Source organism: Ciconia boyciana, chromosome 6, assembly GCF_034638445.1.
Source record: "Ciconia boyciana chromosome 6, ASM3463844v1, whole genome shotgun sequence".
Classification (NCBI taxonomy): Eukaryota; Metazoa; Chordata; class Aves; order Ciconiiformes; family Ciconiidae; genus Ciconia; species Ciconia boyciana.
The window spans coordinates 68976083-68998264 of record NC_132939.1 but is presented as its reverse complement, the minus strand read 5'-3'; the positions used below and the strand labels follow the sequence as shown (position 1 = coordinate 68998264).

Sequence of the window (22182 nt, the reverse complement as noted above, 5' to 3'; positions counted from 1 at the left end):
CAGCTTTTAACAGCGGAGGAAAAGCCGCTTAAGCGAAGGCCAGAGGCGAGGGTCTGCGCCGAGGTCCACAGCCCTCGCGAGGGACAGCACCAGACACCTCCCCGTCTTCCTTTGACGAACAGACCTTGGTGGTACAGGAGCCGACGCGTAGGGCTGAGCCGTCACCGCCTCGGGTGCTCATGGGGCCAGCGGTTGGGTTATTCCCCCTGGGCCCCGCGCAGGCCAGGCCCGGGGCAGCAGGAACAGCCTCCTCCCTGCCAGCCCCACTGCCGGCGCAGCCCAGCGCCGAGCACTCCCCCGGTCACGAGCACAGAGGATGGGGACTGCGCTTGTCTTCACCTTTTTACTGGCGATAGGAACATTTTATGTGATGTTCTAAAAGGCAAAAAAAACCCAACCCTCAGTTGAACAACCTTCCATTCATTAAACAAAATTATTTTTATTGAATTAATAGGATTTACAAGAAATGTAATTTTTTGTCTGCAACAGTGTTTATTGCACTAAAAAGAATCCATAAATAACATTTCAGGACAATCAATGAACCAAATGAAAGTATTGGAGAGGGTAACAGTATAATTAAAAATTTTCCCCCAGTGAGGAAGTTTTAATACAAGACAAAAGCTCGTTTAAAAAAAAAGTAATTGTTGTTACATCCCTGATTTTTTCCATGGTGTGGTACGGCAGGCAGGCTGGCAGGCTGCTTGGGCAATGCGGTCACCTCCTCACATGGCTTGGTCACGTTTTGGGAAACGCAGTTCAGCTGGCATTTAAAAACCAGGTTGCTTAGAGATCTTGGTCTTTACAAAGGTACAGGTATTTCCCCTCTGACTAATTTCTGTGAAAACTAAAAAAAATCTGTAAATCTAAAGCAGTAATGCATTAAAGTAAAAAATAAGGCAACTTGGATTGCACTTCCGTGAAGCGCTCGGTTTAGACTGACAAAATCCGCTTCTGTCTGGTCCGCACTGGGCGTTACTGGGCAGTAACGGTGTCAGTGTTCCGTACATTAAAGCTGTAAACAAGGAGCAGACCTCCCTCCCTCCCTCCCTCCCTCCCTCGGGATAGGAAGTCCCAAGGGAAACACACGGAAATATTCATTTGGATTTTAACAGTGTTTGGAATCCAGGACATTTCGTATAGTTGCATCTATTGCCCTTTAAAAATATATAGTCAGCTTCTTAAATAATACAGCTGACTGCTAGCAAAAGATACCAGAATCAAGTCTCTGATTAAACGCCGCGCTGGTTTTCAGAATAATAAACTAGTTCTTGTACGGAAAAAGATTAACAAACATTTTTCATTTTTATAAACAATACATAATACATGTAGAAAAATATTAAAGAGGATAATAACAAAGGTGCAACATCAACAAAAATAAGCTGCCTTTTCAACAAAAGCACTTTTTCATAGTTTTAAGTGTGAAAACCTTTTAAAGCTCTCGGTGTCCTCATACAAGTCTATTAAAAAGGAGTTGTTAGCTTAAAAATTCTTGCCGTGCTGCTGGGCATACCACTGCTGCCTCTGCTTGCGATGCTCCAGCTCGGTGAGGAGGGCCTGCCTGTACGCTTCGTACAGCTTCACGATCCGTTCCAGTTCTTTCATGAAGAGCAGCTTCAGCATCCCCTGGTATGTGTCCAGGTCCGCCAGCTGGAAGAGCTCCCACTTCAGAATGTGATCATATCTGGTTTGATAGGAAAGATGATTATCTACATGCCCCCCGCCAGCAAACGTGCAGCACTGTGTGTTTTCTGAACTGGCCTCACAGCTGTACAGCCGCCCATCAGACTTCTAGCCAGCTACCCTAGCATGGGTTCTGTCAAGAACGAAGGTCATTAATACCAAAAGACACGGAGCCGTGTCGCAAAGTGAGCTGGAGAAACATCACGTACAACTAAACGGCAGAGTCGCTCCCGATACGCCAAGATAAACTCCAGAAATACTAAAGATCCTCTTAACTGATTGTAATAAACCGATGGAGAAAATGCATTTTGGACGCATGAAAACAGCAATTCCATTCAACAAGCCTTGAAGATTTCGTAGTAAAACATCTTTTAAAATTAGAGTAACATAGGAAAAAAAAAAAAAAAGAGAATTATTTCGACAGCTTACCCTAACACTGCCCGGAAGGCACAACACTGCACGCCTTCCCTCACCACACACGTTTGTTTCCAAAGCGTTCTTGTTCCGGCCTTAACAAGCACCCCTGGACACCGTCCCCCTCCTGGTTAATTAGCAGCGGTAACTTAACTCAGCGCATCTCAAACCGCGGGTCACGAACCCCACAGGGCCAAGAAAGGGGGGTGCTGGATAGCACCAGTGAGGACTGAGGCGGGGGGAAATCCAATTAGGCCGTAATTAATGGCTAACTGCCCGTAGCTATCAGCGGGGATCTGTCTGCCACAGGGGGAACGGGGTGCGTGTCAACGGGAGCGATGCAAGCTCTAACAGCTAAAAATCCTACATGTTCTTACTCCCCACACTGGAAAAAGTGAGCTGCTGTGGACGTGGGGAGGTCCCCTGGAGACACGTGCCAAGAGCCTGAAACACACTGGTGCCACCCTGAACTCCTCCTTTAGGAATATCTGATCTAGCTCCCTGCACGAGCTGGAAACAAGCTCAGCTGCGAAGTCAACCGATTACTGTTGTGTTTCTTCCCACCTCCACTGGTTACAAGGAGTTGTTGCTTGAGCAAGGCAAAATATAGCAGCTTGGACCACCAAAGCACCATCCACGCTGTCAACGCTTCTTCCTCGAGGAGGGAAGCGGACGCTAGTCAGCAACGCAGAATGCGACAGCTCGCAAAGAAAATACCAACGGGTGGAAGAAGGGGGCTACAGACAGACCAGCTCTGTTAGAAGCCACACTCCTCGCTCTCCACGATGGAGAGCGGAGTAGGTGAAAACAAACTGCAAAGAAAAGTGGAAGCACAACATCAATCCATGAGGTGGGAGAAACAACGTACGAGGAAAGCTGCTGAGTGTCGCCAACCACCGCAAACACCCCCGGGTCAAGGGGCTGCCAGCGAAGCACGTTCTGCCTCGCATTCGGCAGGTCGTCTCCTCTCCTACTCAACGTGCAGCCCTGCTTTTCTTACAGAATCTGCAGCACTGTCAGTGCCGGGGTGTTTTTATTTTTACTTTTTAATATGGAGCAATTCTGAATTTCTGTTTATACTCCTCATGCTTTTTTCAATTTCTGAAACATATAAACACGCCCCTCCGTTCAGAGATTTGGGATATCGAAGCTGCTGCCATTGGACAGGTACAAACTTAGTGTAAGGTAAGCCTCTTCAAGCCTCCCTTGTTTCACTAGCAGAGCTGAAGAAGTTTCCTGAAGGCTGTACTTTGCGTCGTAACTGCCAAACCATTCTTGTGACTAATCAAGGCTGTGCCATTTCTCCTGCAAGTAATTCTCCACAATCCAAACTGGCACTCTGAGGTCTGCGAGGGAGCTAGAGAGCTGGTCAGAGGAAGTCCAGTTTTGTCATGGAGCTCTGTTCAATCATACATTAGTCAGCGACTTGCTTTCGTGCCACAAATTCTTCAAAGCTAGCGCTGACAGTCTTTTATACCAAACACATGGTTCTACATTTCCCAAATGTAATGTCTGTAATATTTACCTTTATATATAAGCTACACAAACTGTCCAACCTTGTTGAAGTGAGAAAGTACCAGAAGAAAGGCCGTGCGTGTAAACACGTTCTACCTGTCCACAAGTCTGCAGTGAGAAGGGTTAAACACACGTCCACACGCTGTATTTTCCAGCACACTCTACATTTCTATCAGTCTCTCTTCAGCCACCACCAGAGCAAACTAGACGGCGGTGGGATTGCCTCCGCAATCCCCACCTCTGTCCTCCCTTCAAGCAAGCAAGCATTTTTCTTCATTACCTTTTTTTAATGGACCCCTTTTTGTGCCAGCAGTAGGGGAAGGTTTCCAAGATCCTGGTAGAAAACTAGTATTTCTAACAAAGCTTTTCAACAAAATCACGGTAATTCTACAGCGATAGGATTAAAGGTCTCCGGCTCATGGCCAGGTGCCCAGTACTACCACCACATCCTGTGGGGCAATAGCTGCGGGATGATATTAAGCAGGAGACGCAGGTGTTCAGGATGTTCCTCGAGGAGACTGGGCCAACAGCAAGACAACTGTTCTGGTGAGCAGCTCACAGTACATTAGTGCAGGCTCCGAAGCCCACGCGGCCAAACGGTTACTGACTGGGATCTGGCTCGTGTCCGTCAGCGCGTCAGTCAGGCGTTAACAGCCCACAGCGCCGACCTACCCTCATACGCTTAAATAAAGTAGTACAATGACTTCAGATAGCTAGATAGATACCAAAGCTCAAAATAAACAGGTTGTGCTCTTTGATGGCCTCCTTCACCTGAGCGTGATGACTGGAGAAGTCTGGCAGGGTGACATGAGCTGGCAGCCATGAAGAGACCGGTGGGGTTCAGGAACAGACACACTTCCCAAGGCTCAGAGGGAACAAGGGACACAGAAACAACGCGTGATGCAACTGGAAGCACAGTTCTCATTAGCGGGAATATCTGGGCTAACCTGAGTCTACCTAAACTTGAAGAGACTGGTGCGAGAGAACTTCAGGGATATCACCCCAAAATGAGGAGGGGTGCTAATGCTGCCCCTGCGAAGGGGACCTGAGCAGCACGGAGTGTCCTGGCATGGGCCTGGCCAGCTCTGGGAACAGGACAAGCCGCAGAATTTCCTAAGCGAGGTGAGGAAACAGCAATTCCCAACCCAGTTCTAATCTTGATTTTGTCCGAGTCTTGCTCTGCAAAAAGCATTTTAATGCTACTTTATTTTGATAGAAGAAAGCCTTGATATAGTTACATCATCACTGCAATACCCTTCATTTCCTGCTTTTTCCCAGTGCTTCTAAATGCATACAATTCATTTGCAATTTGAGTTTCTTATCTTGGAAATAGGCAGCTGACTACTATAGATATTAAAAGAACAGAAGAAACTCAGGGAATAAACAGAGTTATTTGAGCCAACTGAATTACATGAGAAAATATATTCACTTGAATATATTTTCCTCCACTCAAGTGAATTTACGCAAATAAACTACATATTGAAATGATATATTCAGAAGGCTGTATGCATCAGAGGAGTATCAAGACATAGAGATGACTACTAAAGATGCTTCTGAGGAATTTCAAGAACTTAAATAACCACAGCTTCTATAAACTTCCCAAATAACAGCTTCTATATTAAAGTTATCCCAAGTCTTGACAGGGCTGCACTGCTAAAATCGCCTCTCCCCAGAAGCAAGAAAAAACAAATTGCAGCTGTTTGTCAGGACAGAGATCAAACTCCAAAGAGAGGCAGATTGCAAGCTGCTGCTTTTGAAGGTTTGCCAAGTACAACTATCTTTGTAAGCACTTGATTATAGAGTTTAAGTGAACAACACCTTTCCTTCTCTGCTCCTTTCCCACTCATGAGCTGAATTCAACTGCAGCAGGATTTCCCCTGGCTTGCCCTGCGCTAACATATCCTTTCAAATGTTCTGGGCCAATGGCATTTATTAAAATACACTCCACAGCAAGGCCGATTCTCAATGGAAGGGCTGTTTCTTATTAAGGTGGCAATACAAGCAGGAAAGAAAACAAAGCTCCATCACATGCAGGAATGTGTTTGCAGGTTTTCTGGGGCCTGCAGCTTTGTTTTTTTTTTTTTTAAAGCATCATCACAGATTGCTAAAACCTTGGTGGTTCTTTAGCTCTTTGAAGCTGTCACTGCTGACAGTTTCTCAAGAAAAGCAGCACATCAGGATGACTCTTCTGTGTGAGTTTCATTTCGCCTGCCCAGAGCAGTGTTGAACTGGGGAAGAAGTCTAATTGAAGATTAAGCCATCAGCAGTGCCTCAATGGGAATGGGCTCATTCAAATCCAAAAGGTCGTAGGTCTAGGCACGCTCACCACAGACACGCCTAGAGGAACAGGGCATAGAGTACCAGTACCTGACCTAGACGCCCCAGGCGTTTTTTAGACGGGCAACTAGTCACAGAGCCAGAGATGGAGGGGAGAAAGCACGTTAGTACAAATTTCCTGCAGAGCCTGCCCTCCTGGGTGAGAAAGCAGGAGCTTACTAGACAGACCACACAGCCAGAATACCCCGTCTCCAGAGCTCCTCCCAGTAGATAGTAAGTATTTAATATAAAATAGGACGCTTTCAACACAAGAGACACTGAGCTGCCCCCAATATTTCCAGCCTCTCAGTTAGGGCTGGAAGAATAAAGTCCTGGGCTCAGATCCTTGCTCCAAAAGGGGCGGGGGAGGGGAGAATCTGAACCCTGATCTCTTATATAAGGCAGGCATTTTTTGTCTCCTCGCCCTCACAGTCCCATGCATGCAGTGTGGCATACTGTGGGAACACCTACCAGACTGGTCTACCTAACCTGGAAGGTGGAGAAACATTCAATTTTAGAGTCTAGCAAAGGGTTAAACGCAAGCCAGGAGTCCCGAGTCCACTGTGCTAAGATTCTGCTAGCTGCATTTATGCTCTCAGAACAAACCTCGATAGATGCCAGGAGAGAGGGGAAAAGGACACTTCAAGGTATCATGATACTTTGAATACCTTGATACTGGAAATCATTACCTCACATTGTAACTAGTCAAAGCCTCTTCACTGTTTAGTGAGCCAAATATCTTCATTTTTTATCTTAACAGTTTGACCATTTTTCACTAAAATAGGGAAGCATTATGGCTAACACCTACTAAACGCTCCATTACACTTTTCCAGTGGCCAGAATTCTTATCCTCTAGAGAAACTTGTTGAAACAAAAGCTAACATTATCTATTTTTGCTATCATTATCTACTTTTCTGAACAAAAACGACTGGCCTTTAGTCAGCTAAATCAAGCTACAGTGTCAGGTGTAAAGAACAAATCGTAACAAAATATACCACAATGATTTCTGATTTCAGTGCAAAACCGTAGTGATAATAAACAGATTTTTACAGTGAATTTCAAATAGCAGATCGCAAAAGGTATTCCTCTACTACTACGAAAGCGTTTTGCCCACTTACTTTCATTTCCGCACCAGAACACAGGCGGATATGCATACAGCTCTGATACTCAGCTTTTGGACAACACTACTGAAGAACTTAAGCATTACTGGATGTTTTTCTCCAGCTTTAAGCCCATTGCTTTGGCAGCAGAGAAGAGGTTCATTATTAAAATTACATTGAAAATATGTAAGTCATCTTGATTTTAACAACGGTGAAAATTATTTTATCAGTTGTTCCTTAAGAAGTCCTCAAGATGAGGTGACACTAAGCCAGCTGCTACCACTCTTCCTCACTTTTCCAATATAATATTAGCATAAACCAGCATTTACTTCTTCCCAGAAGTGTTTGAGAATTACGACAATATTCCTACTACCACCAGCACTACTTTAACAGAAGGCTAAAAGGATACTGGGAAATACATGATTTTTGATTCCTCTGAACAATGTAAATTCTATTCAAAGAGCTTGAATTAATTAAATGTTTTTGATTTTTTTTTAAAATTAGTCTCAGCCTACTAGATGTAACAAAATTCCTGATAATCTTAAATTGTTTAAATTGTCTTAATTTTGTTTCTCAGGTTTCAAGAGAAGTACCAACAAGAGTCCATACAACAGGCTGAAATATTTAAAGCTACATTGTCTGGATGTGCCAAAGACCTAAATAAAGAAATGCAGCTGCAGCCAAAACCTAAAAGTATTTCTAGGAAACCAGTCCTCCCATAGGTTACAGGAACTTAGCATGTCCCTGGTGCATAAATGCGCTGGTGGATTTTAGGCCCATTTAAATCTTTATGGGCTGCTGGCAAGCCCAGCAGCCACAAGAAGTAATAAAATCCACTCAAATTATAGTTACTAGAAGCAGCTAAAAAAAAAGGAGGATTTTTTAGCTGAAGTCACTGAACATCATACATGGTCTGAATTTGCAACTACAGACTGACCTGCTCATTGCTGTAAAACTTAATTTCTCCATATTCTCCTTATGAAAAAGTACATGATTTCATAATTATTAAAACGTATCTGGATTTTTAAATTGCTTTTCTATTTAGTGTTACTCTTCTGCAGAGCTGTACCCCTTAGAAAATGTAATTTATTTCATTATGCTGACTCAAACCTTTTCTTGGAGGAGAATCCCTGTTCCTATACCATTGTTTCTTTGAAAAAATGACTTTTTACTACCACTTAGCTTTTAATTAAAGTTCTTGAATAGAAATATAGATTTCAGTCTGTATTCAAAATTCTTAATTGCGAAGGAGAATTTGTATGTCTTTTTTAAAAAGGAGTAAGACATACATTAAGAAGTTAACACCCTAAAAATATTTCACGTATTTTATAAGCCATGTGGTACCATTCTCACATATACACTGAAAGTAAAAATCATATCTTCAACTCTAATATATCATTCTGCAAGTCACGTGAACTGCAAGAAGTACTGTGATGATTTTAAGTAATGCCTAATACAAAGCAAACTAATGTGATGAACACCTGGTACAGCTTCCTCATGCGCTGTCAGCTATAGTTCTTATGCAACTAAGAAACAGATACCAGCTAGAGTTCTACTTTCAGTTATCGAAATTCATTTGTTTTCCTTCTAAGCTAGGCATGCATAGTGTGAAACATAGAGGGAAAAAAAAAAGCTCACTTTACAGGAGCCCTGGCATAGACCTGCAGCCAGTCTGGAATCTCTGCAGTGTGGTAGGGGTTTGCAGGGACGAGGAGAGGCTGGCTTCTCTCAGCTTGCTGCGGCTGGTAAGTCACCGGGGGAGGCTGGTCGTAACGGGGAACGCTGTACAAAAGACGACAGACAAAGTCTGTAACCTCCAAGCAGTAACTTAGACATACCAATATAATTAAATTGTTAACATTAATACACAAGTTAATACATGCAAAGGCCAATGATGCAACCACATACAGAATGTTGCCTCAGCAGGCCTATACTGAGAGCAACTTTCTGTTGCTGTTTTTGTGCTTCGCTCCAATCACAACTGTAAGCGTTGCTGCTATCTGTTAGCATGCTGTAAAATTCACCTGAGACCTAATCACCTAGTGCCTGCTACCTGGATACCAAAGCAGAACACAAAATGCTGTCTGTTTTTAAAAGGTTAAAAAGGCAAGTATTGATTCAGCCAAATAATCCAGCATTTAATGTGTTAGAACAAATTTATTCAGGCAGCAGCTGATAACGGTTATTCCATTTATAACAAAGGACATCCTCATATGTTTATGTTTTGTGCCACATGTTAAAAAACTTTATTTTCCTGGGTAACAGCGAAATAGATTGAGTAGCAGAAATTAACTGGTAGATTTGGTGTATACTAACTTTATTTTGCCTTTAATTTATGAGTAGCTAAAATACCCATTTTCATTCTAGGGAAGACTTAATTCATGTTTCAGATGGTATGTGCTATTTGTCCAGACAGTCTCCTGGATCATCAGATCAAGTTTCTTTTCAGTCTACAATTCAATTCTTTTCTCGGCAACTTTGTTGTTTAACCGACAGTTGAAGAGAATAGCTGCTTTGTTTTGGTGAGTTAGGACAATATCCTGTTTCTAAACTCAAGACAGTAACAGAGGAGAAAAACCCTAACAATTATAACATCTTCTAAAAATCTTAGTCAAGAACCAGTAAAGCTTACTTCTAAAAATAATAAGTTTTTGGCACATTATATATGAGACAAAAAGAGTTCCACTTCCTTAACAGCATTAGGAAAAAACCAATCACAGAAGAGAAGGTGGATGTCTTACCTGGGAGCGCAAGGATGTTTATATTGAGCTCTTTTATTGATGTGATCTACATAATACACTCCAAATTCTGCTGACTCAACTCTCTCCCATCCTGGAGGCAGCCCCTCACGCTCAAGTGGATGGCTCCAGTGAGTTGTATTAGTGTTATGATCTATATAGTATTTCCTTCCTCTAATAGTCCAGTCCACTGACCAGCCAGGAGGAAGAGGTAAATCTTCAGAACTATGATTTGTTAAGTTTCCTAGAGATGTAGCAGCAACTCTACCGATGCCTAAAAAAATGGAAAGCAACATTTAGCTAAACTGGTAATACCCAAACCCAACATTAGGTACGAAGTCACCCCCCTCCCACCTGAGGCACTCTAGGAACGTCGAACAATACCATAGTGTTTATGGTCTATGCTCTTGTACATTAGTAAAAAAAAAAGCACAATTAAGTAAAAATAGCTATTCCCTTTTAAGTCTCGCTTGTTTCGCTCTCCTCCAACTCCAGATTCACTAGACAGCTTCATTCAGAGACAGTTAAAGCATCCTCGCTTTTTCAATTAGAGACATATATTAGCATACATAACAAGGATGAAGCTGTTATTGTCTCAATTTGCTGAGCAGAGAGAGCTGACGTAAGATTACAAATGTTAAAGCTTTACATAAATGACAGTTTCTGTTAATATGCTATCACAGCTACATCAAAACTATTTATCTACCAAAACCCCACAGCTATTTCTTTTTCTAGTTACAGTCAGAAATTACAGCTATCTAGAAAAGTCCCTGAATACCACAGAGCTTTTCAGATTAACCAGTCAAGAACAGTAACAGGACCAGGTAAACCAAGAGGGGAGGGACAAGAGAAGTTAGCACTATACTGCGCTGACCATTATTACTGAAGTGTGTGCAATTGCGGCCAAAAAGCGTCATCAGTAACAAGAGAAAACAGAAAAGCAGGATCCATGCAGGATCCTGCACAAGCCCTCTGCTGAACAGAGTCATCCTGCGCACACTCAAGTTGATGTTGCCATGTCTTCTTTGCTAAAACTACCCACGCTCGTTAGACTAGCTAGTTTACGTGCACTGCTGGGTGGGACAGTCAGGCCTTCTGAATGCAATCCAGACAAGATTGAGATACCTTTTGTTCAGAGCGAGTCACATCATCTCCACATCTCTTCTCCAGATCCCCCTCCACCCCCTTCCTCCCTCCCACAGATCTTCGAAGGAAGTGTCATTGTCTACTAGGCTGTACATCTGCTTCTCTACATCTTGCTCTTCTCTAGAACCGAGCACCTATGCTTCATGACACTGAAGAGGCACGTGAAAAAAAGTAATTTCCAGCTTTTCTTGGTGATGTGGGCTGCACTAGGAGAAGGGCTTCTCCAGCCAGAGAACTAAAGCCTAGGTTAGGTGCACAGGCAGTAGGAGAGCTGACAGGAATCAGCAGCTGATTAAGTCCCCACCTCTGTCCTAGAGACACAGCACATGTAGGATTTATCACTAAATAGCTGATTTAGGAGACTGTTCACTAGCATTTTAAAATATGCAATTTTTTGTAACACACACACAGTTTTTACATTTTAAAAATTAGCGTGCTGGATGCCGAGAGATGTACTGAAGAAACATAATTCCAATTTCATCTTTTCCTTCCCTCTATATACTCTGGATACTTAGGAAGCTAGTCGAAATAAAAGCCGCCATAACAACTACAGAAAACTAAAAAAACCCAAAACAAAACATCCCCAAAAACCTGAACCACAAAACCCAAGTGACATAATCAAGAATTCTGCAGGTCTCTTTCCATTCCCTCAAAGGCACTACCTACTGGATGTGCTGGCCCAAATTCAACTCTCTTTTAAAAATCCTTTTAAGTAGCTACCTTCAGTTACCCACAGTTCTACAGTTAAACAGTCTCTGGCTTCAAAGAAATTGCAGTTATCTTTTCATCCCACAATCAAATGCATCTATTCAATCACAGTATTCATCAGAGTTTGTGTGTTACTATTTCCCATAGCCAGAAGAAGGGTTATGGGAGCCACTTTTTCCACTTGCTTAGAAGTCAGAAAGTGACTCCGTCACAAGCACCGCGTTTACTGACTGAGGAATACACCCCTTTCCTTCTGTTTTTCAGAAATAACATTTTTGTGTGATTATTTTTTTGAGAGAGTGGAAGAGAAAGGCAGAGTTTCTCTCATCTAAAGCATGCTATAAAAAAGAGGTTTCCGGTGTGGTCATTAACTCAAAAAGACAACAGTAATACTGAAGTAGCAGCAAAATTGTTATATTTCTCAGGCAATTTCATACTCTTGTTTGCTGGCAAAGGCAAAAGTCCTTTTCAACAATACATACACAATATAGCACGCTAGCCAAGGGATGTCATCTATTTTAAGCATTAGTTTACCTATAAAATGACACAGATTGAAAACTGGACAGGCTCTCATTCTAATACAAGATAGCAGTCATCAACAATAAAGTAATGGGAAGGCTCCAAAGCAACTCAATAAATAAGAAACAAGTTTAAAAAGTCTCACAAACTTCCTCCCAAGTACTGTTCTTTAAAACATCTGTGCTCATCTACAAATCTTCTTCTAGCCCTGTCGTGTTCTGAACTATTTGGCCTTAAAGTGTTTCCTCTTGTTATAGTACTTACCTATTTGTTAGCTTTATAAAGGGAAGTCGATGGCTGTGTTCATGTGATAGCTCCCGTCTCTCATTAGGATTAAGCAACCTAGACCTTTACTTCCAGTGAGAAGAAACATCCTAGAGGCTTCCTGACCTTTAGCAGTACTCGGGCAGGGAAACTATTTCAGCCCCTAGCTACACTGATGTCACTGGTTTTGTTTTCATTCCAGTGACAAAATACAAACATTTAAGCTTCTTGAAAATACCCCACTTTGGATAAACAAATTAAGTATTTTCTCCAATTAACTGGACCGCTGTGTTGTAATTTCATGTACATATAAACAGTGACTATTAAATCACCGCTACCAGAAGATCTGAACACACAATCCTGACTGGGGAAAAGAACTTTCACAAAGGCATAAACATATTTTTCTGTTTACTGTAAAACCAGCACGTGTCTGCATTTGTTACAGTTCTTCCTACTTAAATTCTAGCAGCAAATACATATATATTTATTCCTTTGGGTAAAGGTTAATTCTTTCTAACATTTGGAAGTTGGTATTAAAAGTTGCACAAACCATCCTCTGCACAAGAAGGTCTCTTGACACAGTGCCTATACCTCTTCATACCAAAGCCAGAGAAGACTGGGGGATGGACTCAGGTAGAAAGGAAAACCAAAGTCTGATTACACAGAGCAACCACATAGAAAGCAGGCTAAAAAGCAATGCTGCACCCAATGGAAAGGCAACACTGTGCACAATCGTTTAATTCTAGCTACATGGCTTCTCCCAACACCAGCTTATTTTTTTTAATTTCCAAGATGCAAAGGACAAAAATAATACCAGACCACAAATACATTATACATTCCTTTTGCCATTTTGACTTCGTATATGAAGAAGCAGAGCCATACCATTAAGATAAACTTACATAGCTGTAGCCGTTACCAGTTTTGAACACTGTTCCAAGCCCCTACAACTAGCAAGCTCTAACTATGAAATCAAAGGCCAGATTTATAAACAGATGGTTGCAAATACTTCAGGTTGTAGACTACCGTGTCTAGTCTTCATGTGCACTTTTTCCCTTAAAAATCACAGATCACACTGGAATATTCTGTCCACTGGAAGTTTTAAGATGTCAGGTAATAGTCATAGTGTCCTACAACCATCAACCCACTATGGCATTCAAATTTGCAATTAGTACAATTTAGACATTTTATATAACTGGAGTTACTAGAGATAAAAGAAATTGTATATTGGTTTTCCTTATAAAACTCAGCAGATGCTTCCTTCAAGGGAGAGCAGATACACATGTAAGGGAAATAGCTCCCAATATGATTTTGAACAATAACAGAAGGTGAAAATGGACTTTCATATATATACACCTACAAGTATCAGTAAGACTGAACAACACTTGGAAGAGTAATTCGTATGTGATCTTTTCCAAAGTATAAGCCAAAGAAGAAAGTTACAAGACAGCCCTAAACCATCTACGGTGAACACTACCTTTTCTGTGTCATATTGCCCAAGTATGATACTCTCCTGTGTTTGAATGTCAGGTAAGGTCTTGGCCCTAAAGCATTTTCATAGCAGCCCAAAACTTCACGTAGGATTTTACTGCACAGACCAAGGACACTCCCCGAGTCATAGGCCGGTACCAGATTCACATAGCACAGTGCAAAATATCTACAGAAAAAAACCCCAAACTTACAACTTGAACCATTTTTCTCAAAACATCTAGTGTAAAACCTGCAATTTTCCTCTTGGTGGAGGATATGATCGCTACCATAGGATAAGCAAAACCAGACTAGTCTAACCACTTCACTGTAACGACTCAGGGTTTTCTTGCTCCCATACTGTTTTATCTCTGACAAGACAGAAATTCTCATTCTTCCTGCTTTCCCAAGGAAGAGAGTTGTTTAAATTATCTGCCTTTTCCAAATGTTAAAAGTCTCCTTTCCTCTGCTTAAGTATGAGCACTGTTCTTTATAAACTCCCCTGAGTGGCACTATGAAATCTCAAGAACGGTCAACAATGAATTTAAACTTATGCAATTGTAAATCCTTTTCCGGTTGCCTCTGGAACCCGTCTAGCCTCAATTGTTAATTCTGTTTCCTAATGGTATATGTTTGGGGTATTTTTTGGTTCAGCTGTTGCTTTTAAGGAACATCAATACTGAACATTATTTGTGGTTTTGTTTTTTCCTTCTCTTGTAAAATATCTTCAGTTTAAGGTCTTGAATTACCTGTCAACCAGGCCAAGAGGCATTATATGCTGTTCCAAAGCAAAAGAAAATCCTGTTCAATGCAGTTTGCTTGCTTAGGAGTATCACTGTGTGTGTGTTCTTTGAAAAAAGGAAGTGCAAAGGAACAGCAACCACTTATTACTAGTATTAAGAAGATTTAAAGAGTCCTAAGTAAGGCCAGGCCCTATATTCAGTCTTATTCTCAACATCCTCAGCAATAGGGTGTCCTAATACCAGAACCCAAAGTTTAACTTTGAGCACCACATTCCAGTGCATTATAAGATATCAGTGCAAAGAGTTCCTTCATTTAATATTCTTCTCTTAAAAATCTATCTTGAGCTAATAACGTCACAAATGTGAAAAATACATAGTATCTTCTTCAACCAAGGAACTTCTGTTTGGTTTGTTCCATTACTATGGAACAAAGAAAACCCTAAGTGATATACATTAATGCTTTCACAGCCCAATGAAGGGGTTTTATTGCAAAGGCATTCTGCCTGGAAAGAAGTCCAAGTTCTTAGGAGGAAAGGTCTCCAGGTCAGCAAAGGACAGTTCTTCAGTCTGCCTGGTAGAAAGTACAGGAGAAAAATTGTATCACCAGAGCAGTCCAGCATAAAGGAAAAAAGAGCAAAAACACTGAAGAGAAAGTCTCACTTTGTTCATTAGATACAGTGCTGATGTAGGCAGAGAAGTGTCAGAGCCTATGAACTCCCCACAACTAGCTTCAACCAAATTTCAAAGTGTTGAAGAACAAATCTAGCCAAACAAAAGGCCTTCATATTTGTCTTTAATTAGGTCAATTGTCTTGAGAGCCTTTTTTCAGGATGCCAAAATCCTCTCCCTCCCCCTCATCAAACCAGGATGAAGAAGAGGAAGAGAAGACGAACGAACTGTTTAAGAGAATATGTAATAATAAAATAGCAAAAAGAAGTTCCAATAACTATCCTATTTAAATAGGTCTGCAGGTTCTAGGCCTTCCTAACCCATTCCAAAGCATCTGAAGGTACTTCCTAAGCACAAGTACCCCATCTGTCAGAGGGAATGGGGCGTTCCAAGTAAACATAAATTCACAAATAGGAAACGACAGGAAGTACTTTGAAAGCTTCCAAAAGTATGCTACAAAGAAATTACTGCAAAATCAGCACAAAAGAAGAAAAGGACAGGAATTACCATTTTTTAAAAAATGAGTGAAGTGTACGCACCTAAAAAGAAAAGCTCCGCTACTTTAGCTCTAAATAGGTTTCATTTAACAATTTGTATTTCTTTATTTTGCTCTTATATTAAACATGACTACCAGTCTGCAATTTTTAAGGGGTACAGTTTAACAGGAGATGAACCTACTTCTGCTAAAGTGCACTGGATTCTCTGTTCACAGGATTAATCATTCTTCTCCTCCAACATCAGAGTCAACTGCTTACAATCCACCATCGGAAAGCCCCTTTACACTGTGATTTTAAGCTCAGCAATTTTCATATACACGTAAGAATTTTTTAGCTTACCGCTCAAACAGGTACAAATAACTCTGAGGTCTTGGTTACAAGTTAGTTCCAATCTATACTGTAGATATAACTTCAACCACAGACCTCCCCAAACCTTTAACCTAGAAGAGAGGAAAGAGATGTCGAGGAAAGACAGGTAAAGTCTCTTAGAATTAAGTTTGAAATGGACACTAAAAAAATTTTTCAAGCCACAGAGGTAGCTAAACATACAAAACTAGGAAATATCTCAACTGAAGACATTTTTCAGGAAAACCAGCACCACTAGATTGCTAATTAAAAACAAATCTAATGAAAATAGAAAAGGAGGACATGGTAGAATTGAATCATACCGAGAGAGAAAACATGACTTCAAGGAGAAATGCCTTTGAAAGAACATATCAATGCTGTCAACATCAACTGTTGAAAAATCATGGGACTTTCTTAAATACTTTGCCGAATACTTTGAGTATGAAGATCTCAATGAGAACATGTTTTCAACTTATCTCCAAATTACAAAGAGAATCCTTGTTTCAAATGAAATCTGAAATTCACATGCACCTCTTCACTTCCAGAGCACTGCTTCTCAAAAGTCATCTCAGTTGTAACCAACGCTGAATGGAACATCACTCACCAACAGCAAGCATACCTCGTGTTCAGCAGGCAACATCTCTGTAGCAATCAACCCAAACCATAACAGAACCAACTGAGGGGACCTTCTGAGGAGGGTGGGAGAGGAGGAAAAGGGAAGCAGAAAAAGGCAGCATTTACAGATTCTAGCTAATGAACAGACTTATACATTGAAACTGTAGGTTTCAGGCAATGTTGTCATCCATTATCTTGATGAAGAATTTTGATTAGGAGAAACATTGAGAAACAACAATGGAGATGTGCAAGGAAAAAGTAATTTAGACAGAGACAATGAAAGTAAAAAGCCTGCCTCAGTATTCTGGAAATGCAGGAAAAAAGGGACTAGAAATTACAGAAAGACTAGTGTCACTCAAGGAAAACACTGACAGTTTGAAGACAATGGATGTTTCAAATAAAAAGCAGCTCAATGGTGAGATGAAAGAAGTAAGAAAATCTAAGGTCTTCTTATTTTTGGCCACCTAGTTCTTTTACTGAGAAAAAGTAACAGCAATTCTTGAAAAGATGTACAGAAGTTAAGGACATAGGTCAATATTCTTACTGCAGTGAAACTGAAAGAGTAATTTAGGAGTTCATATTCCATGCTGAGATGAAAGAAAAAAAACTAAATAGAGGAAGAGAAAAACACTTTGGCAGACAAAGGGCTCACCTTTTTTTGCCTCTCCCTACAAATGCTTAAGACTGAATACGCACCCATTACAAAATATGTGTAGAATTTGTTCGAACTATTAAACGTAAAAACATGAGAGTGAATGACAAAGACCAATGAAATATCAGCAGCTCCTTTATGATTTCCAGTGGCTCAGGGGCCATGTAGACAAACAGGGAAAAAAGTCTTTTTAGAAAGAAATCCATGTTGCTACACTTGAGGAAAATATGGCTGTACTTTTGGCTTGTTTTAAAAATTTGCTAGATTAAACTCCACTTTCAAACCAACAGCTAGAGCTCCATTTCCACTTCACATGGTTTCAGTTCTACACAGCAGCACCACCATTTTTTGGAGTCTGCCTCAGCATACACAGTTACTGTAGCAATTTGGAATGTTAAAGTGAGGGATTGCTTTATGAAATCCTCCCCTCCTGCCTCTCCTCCCTACAATATCCCAGCACACACTAACAGGTGCTTGTTATCTGGACCAGGTAAATGTTTAATGACTGCCAGCTGAACAACAACTGACAGAGATGGAGGGCTTCCATGCAAAATCTAGGTAGATCAGATATATTAGCATTTAGCAAAATAAATAAGGATAAAGTAGCAAGTCTTAAACCTTAGTATTTCAACATTTACTGGCTGACAGCAGTAATGCTAGCTTTACACTTCTGTCACTTTTCATTGAAGTGTTTCTGTAGTAAAAAACCCACAAAGCATTGTCAGGTTATAATTCCACAGACATCAGCAGCCTTAAATGTTGACGTTCTTCCTAGCAGATTTATTTTTCTAGACAGGAAATTTATTTCACTAGAGACTATTTACTATTTTGTTTACAAATTACAAGCAATGACGAACTAACAATGTATTTCATATTGAAGGTACATTATTTACAGTTTTAAAATGTTTGTTTCAAACTCCTCCTTGAACAGAGTTTCCATAGTATATACAGTGCTCGAACACAGCCAAATTCACTACTTTTAAGGTCACCTTTCTATGGGCAATATTGTAATCCCAGACTTTTTATTCCACCAATAGATTCACAACAGCACACTGCACCAAAGAATTATTCTTCAGTGTCATCACAGATATAATCAAATATTTCAAAAAGTAATATTTAATAGATTCTTCTTTCTTATGCTGTTCTTCCGTTAGAAAACAAAGACAAGTTCCAGTGAATATGGAAGGGAAACAGGCATATTTACAAACGATATTACAAGCCAAAAGAAAAAAAAAGCAAGGACTAGGAAGTCAATTTCAGCACCAGCTATATGTCAATTTGCTCATTACACAAAGCAGTCGTTCCTCCCTTTGACTATTTATAATAAATTATTTTAATTATTGAGGTCAAATTAACACAAAATTAAATAATAACACAATGATAGTTAAAATATAATAAAATAAAATGGCAATGCTGTAATTTAGAGCTGTTGGTTATTCTCTGCATCGTGAAAATAGTAGATGTTCCCTAATGAACAAAATTCCTTGCTAGTTAGCGACTGAATCAACTTTGTCATGAGGAGTTGCATGTATGTTTGGCATTAAAAAAAACTTGCTCAACCTTACCCCATTTATTGAATCATGGTTTAAGTACATTTTTTCCTTTCTGGATATATGCAATCAAACTCTTAACTCTAAGAAATGTGAGCACATAGTGTACTCAGATCACAGAAATGTCATTAAAAAGAAGCTCTGTCCCACACAGTGTAACTCCTCAAAACATGACCCTGATCATCCAGATATACCTCTGCACCTAAAGTCTTGTCAAAAACATGTTTTAAAAAAACAGCCATTAATCGATACCTACCTGAAGCGTGCCTCCCATGATTCTGTGACATCCTCTGGAAAAGATCACTGTTGTGTTCATAATATCTGTAGTCCTCATGTACGCGATCATTTAACTGACGTCTCCTCTGGGCATCATAAAAATGATCGTAATAATAACAACGGGCACCAGCATCTCCATTTTCCAAAACAGAATTAGCTTCTGTTAAAAAGGACTGGGAGGAAGAGCCATATTCTCTAGGGACATCAGCTAAACTTCTTGCAAGATAGGAAGGCGCAGACAGTCTGTTGCTTTCACGTCTCATTATTTCATGAGGTGGCCTCTGCACTGGAGTTCGAAGGAAACTCTGGTTTCTGGAAACAATTCCATCTCCACCAGAAGCGTATACAGAAGTTGAGTCAGGAGGACAGATATCAGTTCGTCTTGGAATGGTTGGACCATGACGGATAAATGAAGGCATCAGATCTGATACATAGCATGAAAGAGAAATAAGAACTTTGGCTGTACTTACACGTAAAGCATTTGGCTAGCCACAATGCCGACTGACACCATGAAACTGAGGAAATTCAAATGCTAGAACCCCTTTAAAGCACCTCTAATACATATGCAAGTCTAACAGTAATGCTGCAGTTTGTACTGGTGTAACAGAAACCATCGCACCGTCCACCAGCAACAAACTATCGCCAGAAGAGTGCAGTTTTGCCAGTATAACTGATCCACAATAAACAAAAAAACCCAAAAGCCATCAAAAAACACACACTGCACCCCCCTGAAACCACCCCACACTGTACTGTGGCTACATCAGCCAGGCTTCATACCTCTCTACTAGAAGGGTCAAGAAAATCCAAGTATCCTGGCTACCACTCTACCACTTCCTTGGGACCACTGCCTTTATGAACTCAGAATAAGTGAAGACATAAATGCCTACATGCTCACAGGAATCCACAACAGAACCAGGAACAGAATTCACACCTTCTCCCCTAATCACAAAGTTCAGCCAGCAAAATGCTGTTATTCTGCACATGTTAAGTTCTCAAATTATCAGGAAGATATTTCACTTTCTCCTTTACCTAAAGAGGTTTCGCACATGAACAGTGACACCTATTCATAACATTTCCCTGCCTCCCTCCAGCAAGCGATACATTACTCCTCTCCTTACTATTACTTTCAATACGACATAAATAAGTAGTTTCCCTCCATGTGAGCTAACAGAAATTATGACTTTCATTCAGGAGGAGGTTATGCCTATTATTAATTACTTGTTAATAAACTCTTATACCTGAGGGTAAAAATTCAGTGCATCCCAGAAGGCGTCATCAGTAAATTTACAATCATTACAAAGCAGTCATGTAATAGCTGGTCATTACATCATGGCAAATAACATGTGTAAAAGGTGTTAACCCCTCAGACACACCTACAGCTTAACAGGAAAAAAAACTTCGTGGGTTTTGTTGTTTTTTTTTTTAAAAAACTAAGTCAGTGTAATCAGACTACTAAATGATTTTGCCTGTTGACTGGGGAACCAGCTGTTCATGCAGCAAATACTTCCAGAAAAGCTGAGTGCCTGCTCCTGCCAGCAAACCAGCTGTGATCTCCAAGCTAATCCTGCAATTATAGCAAAACACATTTCAGTCTCCGGTTGTTTTCAAAGATTAACAAAAAGAAACCTAACTGTGCTTTCAATGTGTATTTGCCAGTCTTCTGTAAAGTCCTGAAAAAACAGGACTGTGGCGTTAGCGTCGGGTTAACCGCGGGAAGATCTGTGCATCCAAGGTACATCGCGGTGACCTCATCAAGTTGATGCATGGTTTAGAACCGGAGCACTTGCTTCCGCAGGGATTTTACGCAACTGTCTTGTACAGTTATCTCGTTTTCAAAGCACACACCTTTTGGCAGCGCACGCAGCCTAGATCGGGAAAACAACCACTGCCTTCTGGAAAGGGAGAGGTGATCTGTTCCGTTCCTCTGAAAGAGATCTGTTTGCAGACTATCTGAACCCCTACCTGTTGAAAACTGAGCAACGGCGGCTGAGAAAATAAAAAAAACCAAGTCTGTTTACCGCGAGCACCTGGTGGTAACACTACGCGCAGGGCTGCCTTTTAAATTCAGCCTCCCTTTCGGGTTTCACTCCCTCCATCAGCTCCCGGGTCTCACAAGAGGAATGCCCCCTGCCCTTCCCTGAGGAGGGGAACCCCCCAGAGCCGCGCAGGGCCTCCCGGGCCGAGCGGAACCCCCCAGAGCCGCGCAGGGCCTCCCGGGCCCGCCGGACCGCCGTCGCAGCGCACAAAGGACGCGGCCGCCCCGGAGGCCTCGGGCTTGTCCTCCCAGCCCGGCCCCCGGCCCGCCGAGCCCGTCCCCGACACTCACTGCGAAGCAGAGGGCTGGTCTCCTTCTTCACGTACTTGCCCTGCACCTCCCCCGGCTTGGAGAGCTCCGTGCGCGTCTTCTTCCGCGACAGCATCCCACCTCCCGGCCCGCTACCACCGCCCGCATGCCCGGCGCCGCTCCCCGCTCCGCAGGGCAGGGCCCGGCCCCCTCAGGCGCGGCGGCGGTTGCTCCGCGTCCGCATGGCTGCGCACCGGGCGGGGGGAGCGCTCGGCGCTGAGGGGAGGCGGCGGGGCCGGTGCGCGGGGGCTTGTGGGAAAGCGGCCTCCGCCCTCCGGTGCAGGCCGTGGGGCAGGGGCGGGAAAGGGAGGGGAGGGGGCGCCCGCGCTGTCACAGCGCCCCCGCGCGGCGGGGAGGGCGCATGCGCCGGGGCGGTGGCGGGAAGGGGGCCGCCTCAGGGCCCGCCCGCTGCCCCACGCACGGCGGGCCCGCCCCACGCAGCGGATCACGGCCCCGTGGGCAGCGCCGGCAGGCCGAGGCGGGCTGCCGCCGGCCTCTCCTCCCCGGTGGCGGTGGGACCCGTCACCTGGCTGGGGAGGGCCGAGGTGGCACCGCTGCCTCGCTGGCAGGGGAAGCTCAGGCCGCACAGGAGCTCAGGGACTGAGGGACGGCGGGCCTTGTGCTTCC

The 22182-nt window shown here is 42.2% G+C and overlaps 1 protein-coding gene across 2 annotated transcripts; it reads right to left on the bottom strand.

Annotated features, from left to right (window-relative positions):
- Positions 1–449: 449 nt before the first annotated feature.
- Positions 450–21893, bottom strand: SAV1 (salvador family WW domain containing protein 1). 2 transcript variants are annotated; one of them, XM_072865086.1, is made up of 6 exons: positions 21538–21893; positions 21057–21197; positions 19192–19635; positions 9767–10037; positions 8664–8807; positions 450–1681 (listed from the first exon to the last, which is right to left on the bottom strand). In XM_072865086.1, exons 1-6 carry the CDS (start codon positions 21629–21631, stop codon positions 1480–1482), a joined length of 1296 nt encoding a protein of 431 aa, XP_072721187.1. In that variant the 5' UTR covers positions 21632–21893; the 3' UTR covers positions 450–1479. The 2 variants fall into 2 exon arrangements, with proteins under 2 accessions (XP_072721187.1, XP_072721188.1); XM_072865087.1 differs by lacking the exon at positions 21057–21197 and having other exon boundaries at positions 451–1681; positions 21538–21879.
- Between the last annotated feature and the right edge of the window lie 289 nt (positions 21894–22182).

Bases quoted from the DNA above. Each gene is read 5' to 3' on its own strand.
- SAV1 (XM_072865086.1), bottom strand. From the start codon at position 21,631: ATGCTGTCGCGGAAGAAGACGCGCACGGAGCTCTCCAAGCCGGGGGAG. The intron at 19,636-21,056 runs GTGTGTGCTTTG...GCTATGTATCAG, and splicing joins GCTGCGTGCGCTGCCAAAAG to ATCTGATGCCTTCATTTATC. The intron at 10,038-19,191 runs GTAGGTATCGAT...CCATTTTTTTAG, and splicing joins TCATGGGAGGCACGCTTCAG to GCATCGGTAGAGTTGCTGCT.